General features: G+C 35.3%; 1 protein-coding gene across 1 annotated transcript; it reads left to right on the plus strand.

Annotated features, from left to right (window-relative positions):
- The first annotated feature begins 302 nt into the window (after positions 1–302).
- On the plus strand, positions 303–17,473 carry ALB (albumin). Its single transcript, XM_012464407.2, has 15 exons — positions 303–422; positions 1,123–1,180; positions 2,309–2,441; positions 4,452–4,663; positions 5,202–5,334; positions 6,197–6,294; positions 7,945–8,074; positions 9,059–9,273; positions 10,368–10,500; positions 11,629–11,726; positions 12,911–13,049; positions 13,617–13,840; positions 15,003–15,135; positions 15,750–15,817; positions 17,305–17,473. The coding sequence occupies exons 1-14, from the start codon at positions 344–346 to the stop codon at positions 15,789–15,791; spliced, it is 1,827 nt and encodes a 608-aa protein (XP_012319830.1). The 5' UTR covers positions 303–343; the 3' UTR covers positions 15,792–15,817; positions 17,305–17,473.
- The last annotated feature ends 9,021 nt before the right edge of the window (positions 17,474–26,494 follow it).

Consider the following 26,494-nt stretch of genomic DNA (forward strand, 5'->3'; position numbering starts at 1 on the left):
TGTTCAAATGGGAAATTGCAGTTAAAGAGCATGGTAGTGAATAAAAGGTACAAATTGTTTAAACTCTTATGTAAAATTTGATAAGATGTTTTACACAACTTTAATACATTGACAAGGTCTTGTGGAGAAAACAGTTCCAGAAGGTAAATACACACAAGGGATTTAGTCAAACATTTTTTTGGCAAGAATATTATGAATTTTGTAATCGGTTGGGAGCCAATGAAATACAAAGATGAGTCTAGTTAATAATCTACAATTATTGGTTAAAGAAGTATATTAGTGCTAATTTCTCCTCATTTGTCCTAGCTTTTCTCTTCTGTCAACCCCACGAGCCTTTGGCACAATGAAGTGGGTAACCTTTATTTCCCTTCTCTTTCTCTTTAGCTCGGCTTATTCCAGGGGTGTGTTTCGTCGAGATGCACGTAAGAATTTCATTTTTCTATTGTTCAACTTTTATTCTATTTTCCTAGTAACATAAAGTTTTAGTAAACAGCATTTTTAAAGAATTCTTTTGGCATTTATTTCTAAAATGGGATGACATTTTGTATTTGTGAAGTCTCACAAGGTTATATTATTAATAAATTTCAAACATCCTAGGTAAAAGAAAAAAAGGGTCAGAATTGTTTAGTGGCTATTTTTCTTTTGCACATGTAGGAAAGTGCATAGTGTCTTAGACAGAATGACTTAAACTTCACAGAATAGAGTTGAAGATTGAATTCATAACTATCCCAAAGACCTATTCATTGCACTATGCTTTAAAAATCACAAAACCTGTGCTGTTGATCTCATAAATAGAACTTGTATTTATATTTACTTTCATTTCAGCCTGTCTTCTCAGTAGTTGTTAATAGACACTAAGAGTATTAGATGATATCTAAGTCTGAATATAAAGCTATAAATATTCAATAATTTAAAAAATAGTATTCTTGGTAATTGAATTACTCTTCTGTTTAAAGGCAGGAGAAATAATTCACCATCATCCTGAGTTTTTTTGTAGGAATCAGAGCCCAATATTTTGAAGTAAATGCATAATCTAAGTCAAATGGAAAGAAATATGAAAAGTAACATTATTACTTGTTTTCCTCAGTATTTCACAACCCTTTTTTTTCTCTCTCTGCCCAGACAAGAGTGAGGTTGCTCATCGGTTTAAAGATTTGGGAGAAGAAAATTTCAAAGCCCTGTAAGTTAAAATATTGATGAATCAAATTTAATGTTTCTAGTACTGTTATTTATTATTCTAAAATGCTTATATTTCCTTGTCATCAGGGTCCAGATTCTAAAACAGTACTGTCTAAGAGAGTTTTCTGTATTGAGGAAGATATTCTGTATCTGGGCTATCCAATATAGTCGTCACTGGTCACATGGCTATTGAGTACTTCAAATATGACAAGTGCAACTGAGAAACAAAAACTTAAATTGTATTTAATTGTAGTTAATTTGAATGTATATAGTCACTTGTGGCTAATGGCTACTGTATTGGACAGTATAGCTCTGGAACTCATACAGAACGTGGTTGGTGGAAAGGACTTTAATACAGGTTTCCTTTGGTGGCCCACTCACTAAATCCCCTTTACATAGGAAACACTCCTGTGGTTAATTGGGATTATTTAAATATTTTTTAATCTAGTAAAAAAATGAGAAAATAGTTTGTTTTTTAAAAGTCAACGTAATCCTACAGGCTAATTAAAGAGGTGTGTGAGGATCAGGTGTGGTGGCTCACACCTGTAATCACAGCACTTTGGAAGAGTTTGAGACCAGCCTGGGAAAGTCTCTCAAAAACAAAAACAAAAAAAAATTAGCCAGACATGGTGGCACATGCCTGTAGTCCTAGCTACTTGGGAAGTTGAGGTAGGAGCATCACTTTGCTTGGACCTGAGAAGTCAAAGCTACAGTGAGCCACGATTGTGCCACTGCACTCCAGCCTGGGTGACAGAGTGAGACTCTGTCTCAAAAAAGAAAAAAAGAGTGCGTGAGATTTGTTTCTAAGTAACTCAAAGGACTTTTAAAATGCCTAGTCTTGACAATTAGAAATATTTGGTATACAGTATGCTTGCTTGATCCATGTGTGCATCTACTGACACACGCATGCATATAAACATTAGGGAAATACTATCCTCTTTGCCTAAGAAGCCACATATGCCTATCTGGGCCTCAGATAATACCTGATATGAGTAGGCTTTCTGGATAATGGTGAAGAAGATGTATAAAAGATAGAATATATAGCCATACGTGATTTGTTCTCTAGCATAGCAACCACTTATATATTGAAGTTTTATTATACTACATTTTTCTGTGTCCTTTGTTTCAGGGTGCTGGTTGCCTTTTCTCAGTATCTTCAGCAATGCCCATTTGAAGATCACGTAAAATTAGTGAATGAAGTAACTGAATTTGCAAAAACATGTGTTGCTGATGAGTCAGCTGAAAATTGTGACAAATCACTTGTAAGTACATTCTAATTCTGGAGATTCTTTCTTCCCTTTGAAGTAATCCCAAGCATTTCAAAGGATTTTTTTTTAAGTTTTCTCCATTATTATTAAATGACTCAATTTGTCAGCAACACTCAAAAGTAACACTCTTTTTAAAATTTGAGGTTTGATTTCTTTTCACAGAGGCTTAGTAGTGATGTGATAGCATGTATTTATTTGTCTTATTTTGTTATGGCAAGAACCTTTAACATGAGATCTACCCTCTTACATTTTTAAGTGTACAATTCATTATTGTTGACTATGGGTACATTGTTGTATAGCTTACTCGTCTTGCTTTATTAAAACTTTGTGCCCATTGATTAGTAACCCCCCATTTTCTCCTCCCCCGGACACTGGAAACCATCATTATACTCTATGATTCTATGAGTTTGACTATTTTAGCTACCTCATATAAGTGGTATCATGTCCTGTTTATCTTTTATTTTCTTTTTTAAGTATATTTTGTTGAATTTTAGGTGTTGGGGTACATGTGAAGAACATGCAAGGTTGTTGCATAGGTACACACATGGCAGTGTGGTTTGCTGCCTTCCTCCCCATCACCTATATCTGGCATTTCTCCCCATGTTATCCCTCCCCAACTCCTCACCCCCTGCTGTCCCTCCCTAGTTCCCCCTCACAGACCCCAGTGACTGGCTTATTTCCCTTAGCATAAAGCATTCAAGGGCCAACCATGTTGTTGCCTATTGCAGAATTTCCTTCTTTTCAAGGCTGAATAATATTCCAGTACATGTGTATACCACATTTTCTTTATCCATTCATTTGTTGATTGACATTAGGTTGGTTTTCTGCATCTTGACTATCATGCATAGTGCTGCAATGAACACAGGAGAGCTACTGTCTCTTAGAGATGATAGCATGGTTTTTATTATCAGAAAACACCAACTGATTTCTCTACTAATTTTGTTACCTGGGTGGAATAATAGTACAGCTCTCTATTCCTCATTTTAGATATCTTTGTGTTTTTACATATTGTACAAAAGCAGAGTACTTAGTCATTTTGAAGAACTTTAAACTTTTAGTATTTCCAGATCAATCTTCAAAACAAGGACAGGTTTATCTGTCTCTCACCACTAAGTGAAAGAAACCTGCTTTCTTCCACTTAGCATACTCTTTTTGGAGATGATAAATTATGCACAGTTGCAACTCTTCATGAAACCTATGGTGACATGGCTGACTGCTGTGCAAAACCAGAACCTGAGAGAAATTAATGCTTCCAGCAACACAGGAAGGGGAGCCTTTCCCCTTCTTGTTATTACCTCTCCCTCACAGCAAAGTCAGGACTTTAACTTTACACAATGCTATGGCTCTACATATGAATTCTTAAAAATACATTTTTAAAAAAAATTAATAGAGTAATATATTTTCCCTGGGGTTACAATTACTTCCATAATAAAAATTAGAGACAAGGAAAGGATTCATTTAATGGAAAGTGATTTCAGGTAATAGAAAATATAGAAAAATGTTTATATTTTAATAGTCACTTAATATGTGATAGATTGTGTTATTCCTCAGTTTTCGATGACATATATTAAAAAATGGCGCTATAAAAAGGGGGCAGATGAAATGAGAAGCTGTCTTAATATTTTTCTCCCCTAGCTGAATTCACCTGCTACTTAGAAGCTTATTTTACCTTGATTTTTGTTATAATTATTGCTCTTACCCTTTAGTTTTAGGTTTGCAAATAGGAGTCGTATAACTTTTCTTAAAGCTATTGACTGTCTTTTTGCCCTGTTTTATTAACTGTAAGTTATAGTGTGACAGTTAATTCTTATAAAAATTATACAGAGATGGTTAAATCAAGGGAAATTCTAAATCTGGATTGGAAGGCGAAGTGGATTTTTAAATGATTTCCTGACCAAGCTTTACCAGTATATTAAACTCTTTCTGTTCTTTGGCTATAAAGAAAAAGGGTTTATAGTATAGTTTCAATTGCCAAGCAATTGAAACCTGCCTTCTTCCACTTAGCATACTCTTTTTGGAGACAAATTATGCACAGTTGCAACTCTTCGTGAAACCTATGGTGACATGGCTGACTGCTGTGCAAAACAAGAACCTGAGAGAAATGAATGCTTCCTGCAACACAAAGATGACAAGCCAGACCTCCCTCCACTGGTCAGACCAGAGGTGGATGTGATGTGCACTGCTTTTCAGGAACATGAAGATACATTTTTGAAAAAGTAAGTGATCAGATGTTTATACTTCAAAATTAAAAAGTATGGAGTCTCCATAGGCCAACACTCACTATAAAAATTACCATAACAAAAATATTTTCAACATTAAGACTTGGAAGTTTTATTATGATGAGTTTTTAAATAAGTAGTATCTGATATCACAAAATTCTACATAACAAAGAATAGAATCAAAGATATTTTGGAGTTTATTGAAACAGGATATGATCTGTCTGAAAAATTTGAAATTGGTATATTTAATATATTATGAAGATATGTATGTAAAGTTATAATTGATTTGATTTTAGTCAGCAACATTATATTTCCAAAATTTAACCATGTATGCAAACACACACACACACAAACTTAACCCTTTTTTCAGAGACTTAAAGAATAACAAAGACAAGACCATCATGTGCAAATTGAGCTTAACTGGTTAATTAGTTATCTTTGGGTTTTGGAAGTTCTGGAAAGAATGTTGATTACAATTATTTCTGTAATACTGTCTGCTGTAGAAAAGTGACTGTTTTTCTTTTTCAAAATTTAGATACTTATATGAAGTTGCCAGAAGACATCCTTACTTCTATGCCCCAGAGCTCCTTTTCTTTGCTCAAAAGTATAAAGCTGCCTTTGCAGAATGTTGCCAGGCTGCTGATAAAGGTGCCTGCCTGTTGCCAAAGGTATTATGCAAAAGAATAGAAAAAAAGAGTTCATAGTCCAGACTCAGATTTTGACCATTTTGTGGCCAGTTTTAGGAAACCTGAGTGTCTGATATAAACTTCTTGACATGGTCAAAAAAGCCTTTCCCACTCTTAGTTCCCCCAAATCTTTCATCTTTGAAGGCCTACAGTCTCATTTCTTCTTTTAAGATTTGCCAGTGATAATCTGACAGAGGTAATCACTGTGCACGTGTTTAAATATTTCACCACTTTTTATGGTGGTGATCAATATAGTGAAATATTGAAACTTGTTTGTCAAATTGCACAGCAAGGGGCCACAGTTCTTGTTTATATTTTCATGATCCTTTTTATTAGAGAGGGAATCCAAAGTAGAGCATTTTACTGCATCTAGATGCTTGAGTTCATACATTCATTTCATAAATATACTTTATGGAGTGCTTTATTTTATTTTCTGAGAATTCTACTGATGTTGGAAGAGTTGGTGGAGGAGAGACTGAAATTAATTATACACAAAATTTAAAAATTAGCAAAATTGCAGTCCCTGGGATATTAGTGTACTATTTCTCCTATTTTTCCTCCCACTTTTAAGGCTTTCTTCCCACTCTTTCTCCCACTTTTAAGGCTCTTTTCCCTGGCAATATTTCCAGTTGGTTTCTAACTACATAGGGAAATTCTGCTATGACCAGAATGATCTTTCCTTTTCTTACGGAACAAAATAATTATTTGCCAAAGGGAGTACTTGGGAATTTAGGTATAAGTTATGTTTTCAAAATTTAATTTTCACGGTCTCATCTGAAGTTATGGAGGGGTGTTTCAAGTACAATTTTTTTTCTAATTTTTGCCAAATGATTCCTTTTTGTAGCTTGATGAACTTCGGGATCAAGGGAAGGCTTCATCTGCCAGACAGAGATTGAAGTGTGCCAGTCTCCAGAAATTCGGAGAGAGAGCTTTCAAAGCATGGTAAATATTTTTGAACATAATTTGCATCTTTATAATGATATAAATGATAATACTTCAGTGTCAAAATTGTACACGTTTATGCATTTTGAAAAATGCTGTTAAATACATTTCTTTGGTTGTCTAAAAGGTAGAACTCTAGTAGAGGTAAAAATCAGAATATCAATGACAATTTGACATTATATTTAATCTTTTTTTTAAATAGTCAAAGAATTTAGAAGACATTGTCCTTTTTGTCCTAAAAAAAGGACAGATACTTAAGTTCTATTTATTTATAAAAACTTGGACTCTTATTCTAATGGTTCATTATTTTTATAGAGCTGTAGGCGTGGTTCTTTATTTAATTTTTAAAGTTTTTTTAATTTTTGTGGATACATAGTAGTTATACATATTTACAGGGTATATGAGATATTTTGATACAAGTATGTAACACACATAATCCCTTTATTTAATTTTATCTTCCCCCAATGATCTAAAACTGTATGTTTGTCCTTTTATGTCCTGATAGTTAAATTCAGTCATCAACTAAGTTGAAGTTACTTATTATTGCATAGCTCCAGCTCTGATCTTCATCTCAGGTTTTTGCCTGAGCCTCTGTTTATATATTACTTAGTTGGTTCTGGGAGCATTCTAATAATATCTGAGCCAAGAAAAATAGTAGCTGTCCCCTCAGCCTCACTCCTTACTTTCTAGTCAACAACAAATCAACACAACAGGAGATAAAATGAAAATAATAGACATTATGCATGCTCTCTAGAAACTGTCAATTGAACTGTATTTGCCCATCATTCCTATGACCTACACCACCAAAATCAACCAAATTTATAAACAAAACAACCTAACATAAAAGTATACACAGATAAACAGGCTATGATTGGTTCTGGGAAAGAACTCTCCTTTATCAGATTTAGGCAACTGTGAAATGACTAGAGAAAGAAGAAAATTAGACTTTTACATCTTGTCATAGAGTTTAAAGATGGTGCTAGATCTTTCTTTTTATAAGTATGATCAATAAAAACTCCCTCATTCTGTAGAAGTTATAAGATTTCTTTTCTAAAAGACCTTTAGAAGTTAGAAAGAATATGTTGTAATTGAGAAAAAAGACAACTGGTGTTGGTGTAGTACTCCCTAGATTATAAAATCCTTTAGAATATATTACCTAATTTGATCCTCAAGACAATTTTTCAGTTTAGCACGTTGTTGTGACACTGCAGAGGCTGAAGCCGAGAGAGGCTGAGTAAACTGTTTAGAGACCTACTGCTAATCTAATAAAGCCAGATCTGGATGTCACATCTACGCTCAAACCTGATGCCTCTCAGCCTGTTGCCCCATTCAGAGTTCCTTTTTGATTTCTGCTTTTATGATGTGCTAGATTTCTATCTGCCACCACACTCTTAAATGGATAATTCTGCCCTAAAGAAAAACGATGAACATTTGGTTGAGAACTAGAACTAATGAATTTTAAAAATTATTTCTGTACCTATGCAACAATCCTGCATGATCTGCACATGTACCCCAGAACCTAAAGTACAATTAAAAAAAGTTATTTCTGTATGTTAGTTTTGAATTTTCTTATCAGAATAGTATTTGCCTAGTGCTTTCATAAAAAATATTGCATGATAATACTATTTTCATGGGTGATTTTCTTTTTAGGTCAGTGTCTCGCCTGAGCCAGAAATTTCCCAAAGCTGACTTTGCAGAAGTTACCAAGGTAGTGACAGATCTTACCAAAGTCCATACGGAATGCTGCCATGGAGATCTGCTTGAATGTGCAGATGACAGGGTAAAGAGTCATCAATATGCTGTTTGTTAGCTTGCATGTTCCAGTTGGTAGAATGGATGAGTTTGCTATCATTGGTGATATCTGACAGTGGGTTGAGATTGTCTTCTGTGCTTCCATCTGCCCTGTCTTCAACCTTTCCCTGCCTGTGGTGGTGGTACTTTTCTTTTTCAGCCTGGCTATAAATTACATGATAAACCCATTCACTGATTTGTAATCCCTTTCAGTCATGCTCTAACTGTAAATAAAGGCTTAAACTGAAGTAGAACAGTTACAAGGTTCTACTTGATAGAACATCTGCAAGGTAGATGTCTAAGAAGCTTTTTGGAGGGAGGGAGGTGGACTTGGAGAAGGCCACTACCTGAAGAGATTTTTGGAAACGATATATTTTTCTTCTCTATGTTCCCACCCTTAATTAGCTCTCTTTGTTAGATATGCAAATACTTGGAATGATAGCTCTTTTCTCCAAACTTACAAGATTTTCTCCCTTTCTTCAAAGATTAAACTTAGGGACAAATACTAGAATCCTAATCTCTCATGACACTTTCTGGAAAATTTAAGGCAGCTATTTTGTGTATGTAAGCAGGGCCTATGACTATGACTATGATCTTGACTCATTTTTCAAAAATCTTCCATATTATTTAGTTATTTGTTTTCAAAATGCCTGCATTTAATTTTGGGGGATTATTTGGAAAAAGAGCATTGAGTTTTAATAAAAAAACTTAAATGCCTTAACAATAGAAATATAAAATTAATAAATGACTGATCTGAGCACCTGCTACTGATTAGTCTATTTTTATCAAGTGGGAATGTTTTGTAGTCCTATCTATATCGCCATGTTTAGGAGCAAACAGAGTATGTTCATAGAAGGCACATGTGTATGGTCTTAGAATACAATGAATATCTTCTGCCAACTTAATAAAAGTCTGAGGAGAAAGTGCAGCAATATCAATTTGTGTTGAACAATTTCCACCAACTTACTTATAGGCGGAGCTTGCCAAGTATATGTGTGAAAATCAAGATTCACTCTCCAGTAAACTGAAGGAATGCTGTGAGAAACCTCTATTGGAAAAATCCCACTGCCTTGCCCATGTGGAAAACGATGAGATGCCTGCTGACTTGCCTGCATTAGCTGCTGACTTTGTTGAGAGTAAGGATGTTTGCAAAAACTATGCTGAGGCAAAAGATGTCTTCCTGGGCATGTAAGTAGATAAGAAGTTATTCTTTCATAGCTTTGGTATGACCTCACAACTTGGGAGGATAGTCTAGGCTTTTCTGTGGAGTTGCTACAACTTCCCTGTTGCCCAGCACGTTTCTTCATCCTTCCCTTTCCCAGCTTTTAACAGTTTTTGAAATAGTTAATTTGTCAAATACATTGTCATAAAATAATATACGCTCATGGCAAAATCTTAACATTCCTTAATCCTTAGAGATATTTCTGAAAATACCTAGAAATATTTTGTGTATGTATAAATTATATATACTTCTTTCATTCAAAGGGTATTTTTTGAACATCTATAATACATGTGTGTGACTATGTATTACCTATCTAACTAATCTAATCTAGTCTATCTAATGTATACAATGGTAGCAAAGAACTGTAAAAAGAAGCATAGAATCCGATACCACGTGCTTTATATTTGGTTAAAAGACCAGAAGTTCAGTATAATGGCAATATGGTATGCAACTAAATTACAAAATAAATGTTTGCATATTGTCAGAAAGTGTGGTGACAAACTTTGCATTTTTATTGTTGGATTATGATAATATCCTATGCACTAAATAATATTTCATAAAATTGTGTACCCTGCAAGAGTTCACTCATACAGAGAAGAAAGAAAACATTTTAAGAACATATCTCTACCCATCTATTTATCAGAATCCCTTTGAGATATGGTTCAAATCAGACAAAATGTTAATAAAAATAACAGGTATTGTTCATCAAACACTTCTTATGTGTCAAGCAGTGTGTGTTTTGTGTAGATTATGTCATATAGTTCTCATAATCCACCTCCTGAGATAGACACTATTATTATCTCCATTCCACCGAGAAGGAGACTAAGGCTCTGATCATTTAAATAAGTTGCCTAAGGCGACACAGTAAAGTAAGTGTCAGAGGTAGGAATTGAGCCTTGGTAACTTTAACTCTGGACCCCAAGTCTTTAGCTACTAAGCTTTACTGACTGGAGTTTAGTCAAATTAAGACTTTTGGAATATGAGTTACTTTTGATGTTAGCTTTGTGATTTTTTGTGCTAATTTGTCCAACAAAGTCTATTTTATTTTCATCTTAATTAGGTTTTTGTATGAATATTCAAGAAGGCATCCTGATTACTCTGTCACGCTGCTGCTGAGACTTGCCAAGGCATATGAAGCCACTCTAGAGAAGTGTTGTGCCACTGCAGATCCTCATGGATGCTATGCCAAAGTGGTATGTTTATTGTTTGAAAAAAATGTAATTCTTTGACTGATGATTCCAATAATGAGAAAGAAAAATAATGCAAGAATGTAAAATGATGTACAGTGCAATTTAGATCTTTCCCTGAGATGATTTCAATTATTCAATTCAATTCTAAGGCTACTTTTCTAAGAAAAAGTAGCCTTAGAATCTTTAACAAAATTTAGAATAGTCTAGAAAAGAAAGATCTGAACAGAGCAATCTCTAAATAATTTTGATCATTTTTTCTTTTCTTCACAATCCTGAGAACAAAATAATTTAAAGTAAATTTAAATGTTAATTAGAAGATATTTAACTTAGATGTAAAGTCAGTTAACCTGATTCCAACATTTTTGCATTTTAATTGTTGGATCATGATAACATCCTATTATCAAGTACTAGAATTAATATCTTAATGGAAATTGTAGAATATTTTCCTTTAGAATATTTTCAAATCTTTTTGAAAAAGTTTAGGAATAGTTCTACAAAAAATTAAGTTAGGGGAGGAAATCTGTTCTGGAAGATTTTTAGGGTCCCCACTAGCATATGTAATGGTTTCCAAACTATTCTGAATAAAAGAAAACTCATTCTGTCCTCTATAAAGGAGCTACTGTATGCCAGGCACCATGCACAACCAATGACCAAGGTAAAATCTCTCATTTTGGAGAGCCCAGAATGTAACTGGAAAGAGGAACTAATAATAGTAATATGTATAATCATAGCCATCATTTATTAAACTTTTATCATATGGAGGCAGTGTTTAATTTCATTAGCTTAATTGATTTACAGATGAGTACCATCTTTGCCCCTATTTTGGAGATAAGGATTCTGAAGTGTAGAGATGGTAGGTAAAATCGCACAGCTGAAGAATGAGTCAGATGACTTGGCTCAAATATTGGTCATGGAACTCCAGAGCCTGAATATTCTTAGCCAGGTACATGATGCAAGCTCACCAAATAAATAGTTTGAATGTAACGTGACAGATGTGGCATTGATATTTATCTATTCATGTGGATTTGAGAAGATAGGAGAAAATATATCATTCTGACCAGAGGGGTGAAAAACAACCTGCATCTGATCCTCAGGTTGTAGTACTATCAACACAATTCTTTTATGTTTCAGTTTGATGAATTCCAGCCTCTTGTAGAAGAGCCTCAGAACTTAGTCAAACAGAACTGTGAACTTTTTGAGCAGCTTGGAGAGTACAAATTCCAGAATGCGTAAGTAATTTTTATTGACTGATTCTTGATCAATTTGTAATTATTTAAGACTTAATATATGAGCCACCTAGCATAGAACTTTTAAGAATGAAAATACACTATGTATTTCTAATCACTCTTTGTCACAAAAGATAGGAGAGGAGAGATAAAATAGTTGATGAGTTGGAGAGGCCTATATTTCAATGTAGTCTAAAAATTGTTCTTAAGACTGGAAGTATGTCGCCTGGGAGGGCAAATAATAAATCTTGGTATATCAGAACTGAGGATGTTCCTTGAAGGTTAAGGAATAGTTAATGGACAAATAGAACACAGCAATATTTTGTAGAGCAGGAAGTAGTAGACCTTGAATAGCAGTTGCTCAAAAAGTAATATATAAGCTGAACAAAAAAATACAGTAAAATGAACTAGATATTTGAATATTAAGTTCAAGTTCTTTGGGAGATGTGCCTAGTCTTTGCTGGTTAAACCTTGTGTTTCTGTGGAATTTCTCTCCACAGAAGAGATAGAGACAGAATGGCTTGCTGGACTAATGTCCCAATTCAATAGAGCCTTATCTAGGAAGGTAAAAACAAGAAGAGACATATTATACAGTAGATATTTATTGTGTGGCTCATACACATAGTGCTCTTCTGATTATGGGTTTTAGGGATAATAACAGTGAACAAGACATAGTTGCTTCCCTCAAGTAGATTACAGTCATATGTTGACTTTTAATGGTGATTGGCATTCTTAATACATTATTATTATATATTAGATACCATGTCAGATTAATTATAATGTTTTATTACTTTTCATGTAATCCTTGAACTACCCCTATTGAGTTAGATATATTTCCTCCCATTTTCTACTTGTATCTTTCAAATTTAGCACATGAAGCTCTCTCCAGGTTTTATTGAAAGAAGAAAGAAATTAATAAATTCATTAATGTCACTGAATTAGGTAACTTACTTTCCCAAGATTATACAAGTGGTACAGCTGGAAGTCAAAGCCAGGTTTAACTAGTTGTTCAGAAGCAAGTTTTCCCCCCTACACTAACCCACTACTCTCAGATGGAGATAATATGATAAATGGAACATAGGAACATTTTAGTTGATTCTGGCCAAGTATCCTCTGTTTTATTTTCTATGTTAGACAGTTTCTTGCCTGGCTGAAAACACATTGACTTCTTTTTTTTTTTTTTTCAGGCTATTAGTTCGTTACACCAGGAAAGTACCCCAAGTGTCAACTCCAACTCTTGTAGAGGTCTCAAGAAACCTAGGAAAAGTGGGCACCAAATGTTGTAAACAGCCTGAAGCAAAAAAAATGCCTTGTGCAGAAGACTATGTGAGTCTTTAAAAAATACAATAAATTAATAATACAAAATTTTACCTTTAGATATTGATAATGCTGACTCTCAGGAGCATAAGGGAGTAATGTGTATGTTCATGTTTTTGTGCATGTGTGTGTGTGCACGTGTGTATGTGTGATATTGGCAGCCAGGGCCCCAAAGATGATAAATTGTTTTTTAAAAATTTATACATTTTCAGGGTTCCATCCTAATGTTCTTTAAATTTTTACTTTCTTTGGGGGATCTCTTCTTTAATGTATCATTATAGGACTATTTCTTCTTCACTGTAACACGTGTCTCAGCACATATCGCCTGAAATTATTTTCATTAATTATTTTCTCAAGTGAATTCTTCTTGAAATGTAGACATTTAATTAAAAGGAAGAGAATTTTGAAAGTCCTTATTTGTAGTTTTAAACATAAATCACTGCCTCAAATCAATTTTGGATTCAACATTGCTAGTTGAAATATAACACTTATTTTGGTGCACTGGAAAGTCAGAAGTTCATGGAAAATTTTCAGTTTCACCTCTTTTGAATTTTTGCTCTCCTGCCTGTTCTTTAGCTGTCCGTGGTCCTGAACCAGTTGTGTGTGCTGCATGAGAAAACGCCAGTAAGTGACAGAGTCACCAAATGCTGCACGGAATCCTTGGTGAACAGGCGACCATGCTTTTCTGCTCTGGAAGTCGATGAAACATATGCTCCCAAAGCTTTTAATGCTGAAACATTCACCTTCCATGCAGATATGTGCACACTTTCTGAGAAGGAGAAACAAGTCAAGAAACAAACGTAAGGAGTATTTCATTACTGCACGTGTTTGTAGTCTTGATAGCAAGAACTGTCAATTCAAATTATTAACATTTTTCCTGAAGTAGTGATTATATTTCTTAGAGGAAAGTATTGCCCTTATTATGCTGATAAAAGTACCCAGAATAAGATGAATAACTTTTAAAAGACAAAATCCTCTGTTATAATATTGTTAAAATTATTCAGAGTAATATTGAAGAGTAAAGCCACAGTAGAATAACATCTTAGGCCATGATCAGTAGAAAAAGATGAAAGATTAACTGATAAATTTGCACACCTGGCAAATTATTTAGTAGGAACCATAGGAGAATTTATTTCTAGATGTAAATAATTATTTTAAGTTTGCCCTATGGTGACCCCACACGAGACAAACACCCAAGACATGATTTTTGAGAACAAGACTTGAATAAAAAACATCTAGAAATGCAAGCCCTGAAGCTTAACTCCCTATTGCTATCACAGGGGTTAGAATTGCATGAAATTTAGCAATAGAAAGTTGCTGTCATCTCTGGTGGGCTGTAATCACGGTCTAGGCTTAAGAGTAATATTGTAAAACCTGTCATGCCCACACAAATCTCTCTCTGGCATCATTGTCTTTGCAGATGTCAATGAAAGAGAACCAGCAGCTCCCATGAGTTTGGATAGCCTTATTTTCTATAGCCTCCCCACTAATAGCTTTGAATGGAGCAAAGTTTAAAGACCAAATATAAAGTATAGATGAGAAAAATTTTAAATAAAATCCAAGATAATTAAATTTTAAGGATAGGTTTTAGCTCTTAAATAGCTATAAAACTCAATATGACATAATATGGCACATCCCAAATCTGAATAATATATAATTGCAATGACATACTCCTTTCCAGAGATGTACTGAAAAGATATTTGTTGACACTACATAACATGATAAGTGGTTTATACTGATTGTTTCATTTGATCTCCATGAAGGTGGATTTTATTATCCTCATCATGCAGATAAGAATATTAAGACTTATAGAGGTATGTCTGAGTGCCAAAGTACTCAGAGTTGGGGGTTCAAGATTTATAATCTTAAATGAGATGGGACTACCATCCTTACTATCTCCATTTTTCTATGTGTGAGTAATGTTTTTTCTGTTTTTCTTTTTCTTTTTCCATTCTAACTCAGTGCACTTGCTGAGCTCGTGAAACACAAGCCCAAGGCAACAAAAGAGCAACTGAAAACTGTTATGGATGATTTCGCAGCTTTTGTAGAGAAGTGCTGCAAGGTTGATGATAAGGAGGCCTGCTTTGCTGAGGAGGTACTACAGTTATCTTCATTTTAATATGTCCAGTTTTCATTTTTGCATGTTCAGTTAGGCTAGGACTTAGGGATTTATATATCAAAGGAAACTCTGTACATGTGGGACAAGGATCTTATTTTATAAACAATTGTCTTACAAAATGAATAAAATAGCTCTTTGTTTTTATCTCCTGCTCTATCGTGCCATCCTGTTAAATGTTTATAATGCCTGTTCTGTTTCCAAATTTGTGATGCTTATGAATATTGGTAGGAATATTTATAAGGCCTGAAGTATTTTGATCATTAAATCAAAACATTAATTTATTTAAACATTTTCTTGAAAAGTGGTGCTTTGTGATTTAGTTGATTTTATAGGTTAGTGGGAGAATTTACATTCAAATGTCTAAATCACTTAATATTGTCCCTTGTGGCCTGACAATAACTTTTTTTTAATCCCTTGGGGACAACTGTGTCTGTGAGCTTTCTTCTAGAGATTATAGTAGTGAATTGGAATTAAAGGATATGATGCACATGAAATCACTTTGCAATCATCAATAGCTTCATAAATGCTAGTTTTATATTCTAATAATAATGCTAATATTTTCCTAATATCTGTCATTTCTTTGTATTCAGGGTCCAAAACTTGTTGCTGCAAGTCAAGCTGCCTTAGCCTAAAGACATGACAATTAAGAGCATCCCAGGTAACTATATTTTGGATTTTTTTAAAAAAAGTAACTGTAATAATAATTATTAAAATAGCAAAGATTGACCATTTCCAAGAGCCATATAGACCAGTACCAACCACTAGTCTAAACTATTTATATATGTATATATCAGCTTTAAAAATTCTCAAAATAGTTGCTGAGTTGGAACTGTTATTATTTCTATTTTGTAGATGAGAAAATGAAGGTAAACATCAAAGCATAGGTTAAGTAATTTTCCAAAGGGTCACCCAGCTAGTGAATGGTGGAGACAAAATTCAAAATTCAAACCAATGTCTAAGTGTTGCCCATTGTCCTATTCTAACTTATATGTCCTATTCTAACTTATATGATTAGTATTAGGGAATACTAATTCCTAGAGTATTCCCTGAAGAGCCATCCAAGTAAATGATGGCTCAGCAGGGAATACTCTAGGAATTAGGCCAAACCATATGAAAGAGCATTTTATAGGGCAAATACAGTTGAATATCGGTGTTTTCATATGGTTCAACTTAATAGTTCAACTCATTCTTTCCACTGGAGAATATGATGGATCTACCTTTTGTGAACTTTATAGTGAACAATCTGCTATTAAATTTCCAATTTGTCAACAAGCTGAGCTTTAATAGGACTTATCTTCTTATGACAAAAGGGCCCATTTTAAAATGTAGATGTTTGAACATAAACATGTTTTACCTATTTTGTTTGAAAATATTTTGGGAGAATTAAAAAATAAAACAACAACAAAACATGTTGCTGTTAAAAATAAGTTATTCAACTACTTTAAAAAAAATAGAGATGGGGGATATCTCTTTGTTGCTCAGGCTGGTCTCAAACTCCTGGGCTCAAGCAATCCTCCCACCTCGGCCCCACCCAAAAAGTACTGGGATTACAGGTGTGAACCACCATGCCTGGCTTCAACTACTTTTTAAACATGAGTTACTTTCATATTTTCCAAACTGACTGTGATGTCTATTCTACTATTATGATTTAACTTCCTCTTTGCCCATATGATAATACCTACATATGCATTCAGGCAAGAAAGAAACTTTGCATCTCTACAAATTTGGTAGTGTGAAGATGTGATTTGTCTTGGTCCTAAGTGGAAAGATTTTCTTCATAAAGTTCTAACTTTGAGAAGATATGTTTTTGCTTGTAATAACTTAGGTAAGATATAGGGGTCGAGTAAATAACTCTGAGGAGTGATGATGAAAAGCCTCTGACTTTGAAGCTTGAGTCTGATGGCACCAATGGTGTTCCCCTTCACCAATGGTGAAAAAGGAGCTTCACAACATTTATTGGTGCGTCCTTTTGCCTAGCTCAACAGAAGGAGAATTCAGCAGCCATAAGACTATGACAGGCTTAAATCGTTTTCACTGGTGGAAATTGCAGAAAGATGATCTAAGTAATTTGGCATTTATTTTAATAGATTTGAAAAACACAGCCATTTTGAAAATAGGACTGATATTTGTCCTTTTGTTTTTCAGCCTACCACGAGAATAAGAGAAAGAAAATAAAGATAAAAAGCTTATTCATCTGTTTTTCTTTTTCGTTGGTGTAAAGCCAACACCCTGTCTAAGAAATATAAATTTCTTTAATCATTTTGCCTCTTTTCTCTGTGCTTCAATTAATAAAAAATGAAAAGAATCTAAAAAAGTGGTCCAGCACTGTTATTTTTCAAAGGTGTGTTGCTATCCTGAAAATTCTGTAGGTTCTGTGGAAGTTCCAATGCTCTATCTTATTCCACTTCAGTAGAGGATTTCTAGTTTCTTGTGGGCTAATTAAATAAAACATTAATACTCTTCTAAGTTACAGATTATAAATATTAAAAGTAATATTTTGATATAATAACTATGAATAAAAGAACAAAAACTATGGTATAGGTAAGGAATATAAAACATGGCTTTTCCCTCAGAAAAAAACAGTTCTAAAATTCATATGGAATCAAAAAAAAGAGCCTGCAGAGCCAAAGAAAGACTAAGCAAAAACAACAAATCTGGAAGGATTGAATTACCTGATTTCAAACTATACTAGAAGGAAGGCCATAGTCACCAAAACAGCATGGTACTGGTATAAAAATAGGCATATAGACCAATGGAACAGAATAGAGAACCCAGAAATAAACCCACATACTTATAGCCAACTGATCTTAGACAAAGCAAACAAAAACATAAAGTGGGGAAAAGACACCTTTTCAACAAATGGCGCTAGAATAATTGGCAAACACATGTAGGAGAATGAAGCTAGATCCTTATCTCTCACCTTATACAAAAATCAACTCAAGATGGATTAGGCACTTAAATCTAAGATATAAAACTATAATAATTCTAGAAGATAACATTGGAAAAACCCTTCTAGATATGGGCTTAGGCAAGGATTTCATGACCAAAACCACAAAAGCAACTGCAATAAAAACAAAGATAAATTGCTGGGACTTAATTAAACTAAAAAGTTTTGCATGTCAAGAGAAACAGTTAGCTGAGTAAACAGACAACCCACAGAGTGGGAAAAAAAAAATCTTCACTATCTACACATCTGACAAAACACTAATATCCAGATTCTACAGTGAACTCAAATCAACAAGAAAAAACAATCCCAATCCCATCAAAAAGTGGGCTAAGGACCTGAATAGACAATCTCAAAAGACATACAAATGAACAACAAAAATGAAGAAATGCTCAACATCACTAATGATCAGGGAAATGCAAATTAAAGCCACAGTATGATACCACCTTACCTCTGCAAGAATGGCCATAATCAAAAAATTAAAAAATAGTAGATGTTGGCATCGATGCAGTGAACAGGGAACACTTCTACACTGCTGGTGGGCACGTAAACTGGTACAATACAATGGAAAACAGTGTGAAGATTTCTGAAAGAACTGAAAAAGAAGTACCATTTGATTCAATAATCCCACTATGGGGTATCTACCCAGAGGATAATAAGTCATTATACAAAAAAGATATGTGCACATGCATGTTATAGCAGCACAATTCACAATTGCAAAAACGTGGACCCAACCCAAATGCCCATCAATCAATGAGTGGATAAAGAAGTTGTGGCATATATGTATATAAGATACACACACACACACACATACACACACACAATGGAATACTACTCAACTATAAAAAAGAACGAATTAATGACATTTGTAGTGATTTGGATGAGATTGGAGACTATTATTCTAAGTGAAGTAACTCAGGAATGGAAAATCAAACATTGTTTGTTCTCACTCGCAAATGGGAGCTAAGCTATGAGGATGCAAAGGCATAAGAATGACACAATGCACTTTGGGAACTCAGGAGAAAAGGGTGGGAAGGGAGTAAGAGATAAAAGACTAAAAATATGGTGCAGTGTATGCTGCTTGGGTGATGGGTGCATCAAAATCTCCCGAATCACCACTAAATAACTTACTCATGTAACTAAATACCACCTGTTCCCCAATAACCTATGGAAAGAAAAACCATTTTTAAAAATAATAAAATAGCTAATAATATTACAAAACACCCATATGATGCAATGTTATACCATCACTCAATAGCATTTTCAGGACCATTTGTAATGTAGGTGTTAAATTTATTAAAGACTTATTATTTGCCAAAAAAAAAACATGGCTTTTCTTTACTATTCAGACACTATAAGAAGTAGTGAGGAACAAAGGAGATTGAGATGATGATTAGTGTGGATGACAGAATTAGGGGAAAAGAGTGATCTTAGAAGAAATTTAAGACAGTTTAGAGTAACAACACCGAAAGAGAGTAAGAAGTTTGGAGGAGGCTTATTAAAGAGGGAATTAGAAGATCTGGAGAAACACACAGTAAGGAGTGATGAAGGTCCACTGAAATAATGAACTGCAGGAGTTGTGGGGTGAATGTTTCTTATAAAACATTAAAATATTATTCTGGGCCACCCAGAGGTAACTCATATCATAACTTTGTCTATAAATTTACAAGTCTATCAGAACTTTGTCTATGAATTTACAAGCCTATTAGACCTTTGTCTATTAATTCACAAACTTAGTCATTTATAGCCTTATTAGTTTGTGTTTTTAGTTTTTATCAAATTGGTTTCATACCGTACATGCTATTCCACGACTTGTTCTTAATAACAATGCTTAATAGTTTCATTTTAAGTGTGGTGCTTACAAAAGGTTCTTGTACAAAGTTACAAAAATTTTCCTTCTATTCCTGCAATGTTCTGTTCTGCACTCCCTACCATTCCACTCCCCTATCCCTCAGCAGCCCCCACTTTGGTCCATGTTGACTGTATCAAACTTTTTTTTCACAATTGTTGTAATCATCACAAAAATCAGAGAGTGCTCAGAAAAAGAGAAATGGAGATAGTGGGCCCTGGCTGGTCAAAGGTTTTAGAGATGGTCCTAGAAAATGTTCAATAAGCACTGTCACCAAAATGGGCCCACACAGGACCGGGTCTGGGCACTCTGTATTGATGGCAATGCCACCCTGGCCAGTCTCAGGCACCAAAGAGGAACTTAAAACTTTTGGAGAAAGATTCCCCCCAAATGTGGTAATCTCTGAGCTACAGCTTCCCTGCTTCCCATAGAGTGGACCAGATTCCCAGAGGAACTCAGACAGTTAAGTCTACAGAGCCCAAACCCATTGCTCTAGTTTTAGAGCATGGCCTGGCAAATGCATTACTCTGGCTAGCTGGCTTTTTTTGTTTGTTTCCTGAACAGTGTGGAAGATTGGTACAGCGGAATGTAACAGTGGTGCAGGCACATCGATCTGTGTGCACGCACGTGTGTGTGTAAAATCCTGTTTTCATAAATATTGGGGGGATCATGATATGATATCAACATGATTTATCATGGGAATATTGAGATTGATCACTTGGTTAAGGTGCTGTTTGTCAGGTTTCTCCACTGTAAAGTTATCACTCTTCCCTTTCCACCCTTATTTTTTGGAAGCAAGTCATGAAATCCAGCTCACATTGAAAGAGAGGGAGAGGGATAAGCTCCTGAAAGGGGGAGTATCTACATGTCCTATTTATAATATTTTCATAAGAAAGATTTGTTATTTAATTGTTCCTTTATGTCAGTATAAACTCATGTATGTTTTACACTTTGGGTTATAATTCAATGCCACATTATTCAGTTGCTCAAATTATTCCAGCTTTGGCCTTTGGGGCTCCTTTTTTGTTGACTCCTCTATCCCTTTGACTATATTTTGTTTTCTTTCTAGCATGGCAAGCTGCTTCTGGCTCATTTTATATCTCCCTTTCCCAGCCCTAGAAATGACCATTTCTTAAGGAAGGCCTGGTTCTCTTTATCAGAGAATGGTTTTACAAAGATCTGAGTGCTGGGTATTCTCATTGCTAATGGGGCATCACTGCTTCTAGACCATTTCGGGGAACAGAGCAAAGAAAAGTAGGTATGAATATTACTATTACTATCTTCATTTAAATACACACACACACATAACTGTAATTACTTCTGTGTCTATGCAGCTATCTTTATGGTTAAAGATGAGTTCATACTGATGTCTCTGACTTCGGAACCACAGGACTTATTCTAGCCTTCTCCCTTGCCTCTGTGACAGTAAGAAACTTCTCTTCCACTATCTAGCCTCCACCTACTCATTTGTTCCACCTCAGGATGCATACAAAGGAGTTTCAGAGTTATAGACCCATTCCTCCATGAAATTCAACTTTACTAACTGGAGTGCAGTGTTTATGTATAGTTCCTTTTGTCTTTAGCCATACAGTTTCCAGTCAAAACGTTACTCTCCAAAATCATGTAGGTCAGCTCCATTTTTGCCCTACCATCTTCTGTGAAGTTATGACAGGTGACTTTGGGTGACTTATTCACACTGAACACAAGATAAGTTTAGGGCCCTGGCCTTTGACTTGCCCTTGAGCTTCAGCTGTATGTGTGGGCCACGCAGGAGCTCTTTCCACCTAAGTAGCCTTTGCCTGCAATGCATAAAGGTTGAGCAGCAGTGGTGATGGGTATTCTTTACCCAGTGCATTCTCTGCCGCAGGCACCCATTGTGGCACTGCATTTCTCTACAGACTCCACATCAACTGTCATGCAGTCTTTGAGTGTGGCCATGCCTATCTCTTCCAAGGGCTTTGAGGACCATGGCTCTGCAATACCAGTGGACCCTTCCAGCTGATGTCCTCTCTTACCTCCATCAATGTGGTTACATTATACTTCCCTGGGTTGGTTTTAAAGTTCTGCCAAACATTTCTTGCAGGAATGTGAGCACTCTTTTTGCTTTACCTCAGGCACCTCACCTATTTTTCCTGTTGGTCCCTGTGTATGGAAGGCGGAGGTGTAAGTAACATTAAAATAGGTCGTATTGTAGAAATGCAGTGATCATGTCCTAAGAGTTTAGAAGAAAACATGGTCAAAAGATGTACTGTTTCATTTATGTTAAAGTCTGAGTAGTAAATTTAACGTGACCAGAGATTTGCATTTGTGCCTATTATCAGCGAAACACAAGAGTCACTGGAAGCCAGAATTAAGGGTGACGTGATAGATGATGTAGCAATGTAAGTAATGATGTAACCAGCTTTAAATTAAATAAAAGGTAATAGACAACTGTAGAGGCAAGAAGATTTATTTGTTTCAGTATAAACAACCTCCAAAATGCCATTGTATCTCAAGCAATAACAGCATTGCTACTTTTTTCTTGAGATGGGAGATATGAAATTAGCCAGGAATGAGATGCATTTGACAATAAAGAAGACAGTACCGACAGGGGATGGTACCTGAACCTGAAAAGGAAAAGATGGTGCCTGAACCTTAAGAAGAATCTTCATGTGCACCGATTGGACAGTAAGCAAGTATGTCAGTCTGGTTTCTATACTCATTATTCCAAATCTTAATAGACTAAATTAATATACTTTACATGAGTGCATGCTACTGCTGCATAAATCAGGGGGCACTATTAATGTAAAATAAAATGTGAAGGGTGCCTCCTGGAATTTAGCAACATGGGCTCAGTTATTTTTATTACTATTATTAACATTTTAGGGATTAGATTTATGAAAGGGCAGCTGAGATTGTCATAGGACAACAATTTTATGACAGATGTGCTGGATATACAGAAACTACATGTGGAAGCCCATCATTCCTACCCTTCCCTTTTGACCTAACAACTCTCTTTGCTCTTCTTAATTACTTTTAAAGTCCAGACCTGACTACCCTTCCAATCTGTTTTTACTTCCTGCCTTCAATATCCTAATCGGTTTGAACTTCATACTGTTCATTAGCACACCATGCTTTTCATGCCTCCCTACATGGGTTCCTTCTACCTGGAATGTCTTTCTTTCTCTGTTTTATCTGTTTAATCCAGTTGAGAGGTTACTTTCTTTGAGGAAACTTTTCTAAATAGAGTTGGTTATTTCTTTCCTGATGGTTCTAGACTCTTTGAACCTGACATATTATAGCGCTCATTCTTTTCAAAAATTCATATTAATATCCACATTTATATTTTATTATAATTATTGTAGATTTTATATCCATTTTAAATATATACGATCTGAATCCTAGGGCTTGTATTTGAACACACAAAGTTCTGACCCCCGAAAGCTGACTCATTTAATGGTATCAGTTCATTATCTCTCTCTCTCTCTTCAACTAGATAGTGTTTCTCATCAGCAGGGATTATGAATTAGAAGTCCATGTATCTCCCCTGATACTTAGAGTAACCTGGCACATAGTGAGTATGCAATTAAAATTAGATGAATAAACTGATTTATGCCATGGCCTTTACATATTCTAAACTACAAATCACAGAATCCTGATTTACAATAATTTCCTGGACTTCTGAAATAACAAATATATTAAATTGAATTTTATAAAAATTTGAATCATGAAAATTTGTGCTTTAAGAAAATAATCATGATTCATTTTATTTTAAAAATGTGAATAATAAAAATTTCTCCAAATTAAGGTGCATCAAAAGCTGTACATCCAAAGCTGGCAAACCTAGTAATGTCTCATACGGTGGTGTCACTTTTGTATCACTTTAACTGGTCTAGAATTATCTAAATCATCCCTCTTGTGTGAGTAACTGATGAATAAATACGTGTATACATGGATGGCACACACACAAAAAAAGAACTTTGGCATTTTGAGATTTATCTTTTGGGAAATGTAGAATCTTCTGACCAATGGAAGATTTTATGTTTATAAAATGTTATGTGTGATGGTTCATGTCCAGGGGGAGTAACAGTCATTTTGCCCATTTTACTTAATTCATGTGCATGCTGTGTAATTTCTTCAACACTAGAATGTGAAGCAGTTACTTGGATCTGAAAAATACTGTATACGAATGAACAAATTATTTTTCTGTATTTACTCTCTGTCTCCACTCATGTCTCACTCAGTTCTTTTTGTTGCAAAAATCTTTATCCATTCAGTCAATTGCTATCTGGACCCTGGAGACTGTTTCCTTAAAAACCCAGCTAAGAGTCTCAGGGAAGAATTGAAATAAGGAGCTATTTGAAATAAGAATTGAAATAAGTGGTGTTGTAATACCAAATATAGTGAGTCCATTCTGTTGGTGTGGGGAGAGGCTCTCATCTACTTAAGGTGGAGTCATTTGGTTGGTGACTTGAAGAGCCATCCAGTTGAGTATTAGGAGTCACAAACATCTTCAAGTGATGGAAGAGGACACCTTCAAGGCAGACGCATGCTCCAAATCTTCCAATGAGGCTTGCCTGTATCTTTGGGCTTGGCACTGGGACATTAGAGCAGAGGCTACAAAGGAGCAGAGTGCAGAGTTTAGCTCCAATGGCTGCCAAGAAGAATATGTGCCAAAATTAGGATACCTCTTCAGTGTAGGAAAGACGATGTCTTGGTTTTAAAAACTGTGATAGAAAAAATGTACGTGAAACACCATAAACAACACCAAAATATTAGCTCTACTTATTCTTTCCACTGCCTGAAGGATTGGCTCTTCTATACTCAGAACAGTCTTGGATGATACAGCTGGCCCCCCTAACTTTGTGATGGGGCAGACAACAGATGCCTTGTTTGGACAATACTGCCTCAGTGCAAAGATGACAAGGAGGCATTGAGAATGGCAGTGGAGATTTGTTCTGAACTAGCGTCTGACTTTTTTTATGACAGAAATTGTGAGGCCACAGAAAAATCCACTCACAAATTTCTTACACCCCACAGAATACAAGACGGCACATATGTTCTTATTCTTTTTTAGGAACATCAAAAATAAGAGCATTTCTTTAAATAAAACAGAGCTTGTTTAGAAATAGATAATCTATCTTCTGGGAAGTGGCATGACTTGCTTAAGAATAATAAATAATCATTCTAGTTTTTTATTCTATATATTTTCTATATATTTTGACAGCTCTCTCTCTCTCTTCCCAACCCCCCTGCGGTGTATGTGTATGTGTGTGTGTGTGTGTGTGTGTGTCTGCGTGTCTGTGTGTCTGCGTGTCTGTGTGCCTCTGTCTTAGTCTTCTCAGACTGCCAAAACAAAATACCATAGCCTGGGTGACTTAAACAACATAATTAATTTTCACATAGTTCTGGAGGCTGGAAAATTTATGATCAAGATTCTGGCAAAGTTTGGTTTCTGGTGAAGGCTCCATTCTAGGCTTACAGTTGGCCACCTTCTTGCTATGTCCTCATATGGTAAAGAGAGCAAGCAAGTTCTTTGACATCATAGGGTAAGCAATCTCATTATGAGGCTCCTGCTCTCCTGATCTCGTCGAACCCTAATTACCTCCTAAAGACTCCATCTCCAAGAATCATCACATTGAGGGTTAGGGCTTCAACATACGAATTTGGTAGGGGGAAGTGAGAGATGCAAATATCTAGTCCATAACAGACAGTGAAATCTCTTGACCAAGTAAGGGATTTTTCCTGAAACTTCTACGATAATGAGCCATTACTCAACCTTGTGAAATGCTATAGTTTAAATGTATGTGTCACTCCAAAATTCACAAGTTGAAACATAATATCCAGTGTGATAGTAATAAGAGGTGGGGTCTTTTGGGACATGATTAGTCCACACTCATAGTTGGATTAATTCTCTTATAAAAGAAGCTGAAGGGAGTGCTCTAGTGCCCTTTTGACATTCTCTTCCTTCTGCCTTGTGGGGACACCTGGATAGAAACAGTCCTCATCAGACATAGAACCTGCTGGTGCCTTAATCTTGGACTTCCTAGTCTCTGGAACTGTGAGAAATACATTTCTGTTGTTTTCAACTTACCCAGTTTCAAATGTTTTTTTATAGAAGCACAAATGAACTAATGGACTAAGGCATTAAGAAAAGGAGTATTCATATTCGGCAATGATGCTGATGATGGCAGATGGCTGTGGATCCCCTTTGTTATTTCTCATACCCTGTCATTGCTATAGAAGCTGGGAAGAGAAGGACTTCATATGAAAAAGTCATTATAAAAAAGATTCAGGAAATGTTTTTTCTGTGTAAGTTATTGTTTTAGGAGATGCTTTCAAAGTGTGTTTCTCTCAAGTAGTTGACAGTCTATTTGAGCATTTAGACCAGTTCTGCTGTTTTAAGGAGCTATGCCCAGCCTAGCATAGGCAGTCAACTCACAGAAAAGAAATGCTGTTAATGGAACATAGATTTTTGTAAAATTTATTTGCAGTTGGCTCTTGACTTACTTTGCTCTGTCTCTGCATGACCCGTATTGATGTCTTAGTTCACCTTGCTGACC

This window comes from Aotus nancymaae, unplaced genomic scaffold (assembly GCF_030222135.1).
Source record: "Aotus nancymaae isolate 86718 unplaced genomic scaffold, 86718_ANA_hifiasm-v0.15.2.pri h1tg000006l, whole genome shotgun sequence".
Classification (NCBI taxonomy): domain Eukaryota; kingdom Metazoa; phylum Chordata; class Mammalia; order Primates; family Aotidae; genus Aotus; species Aotus nancymaae.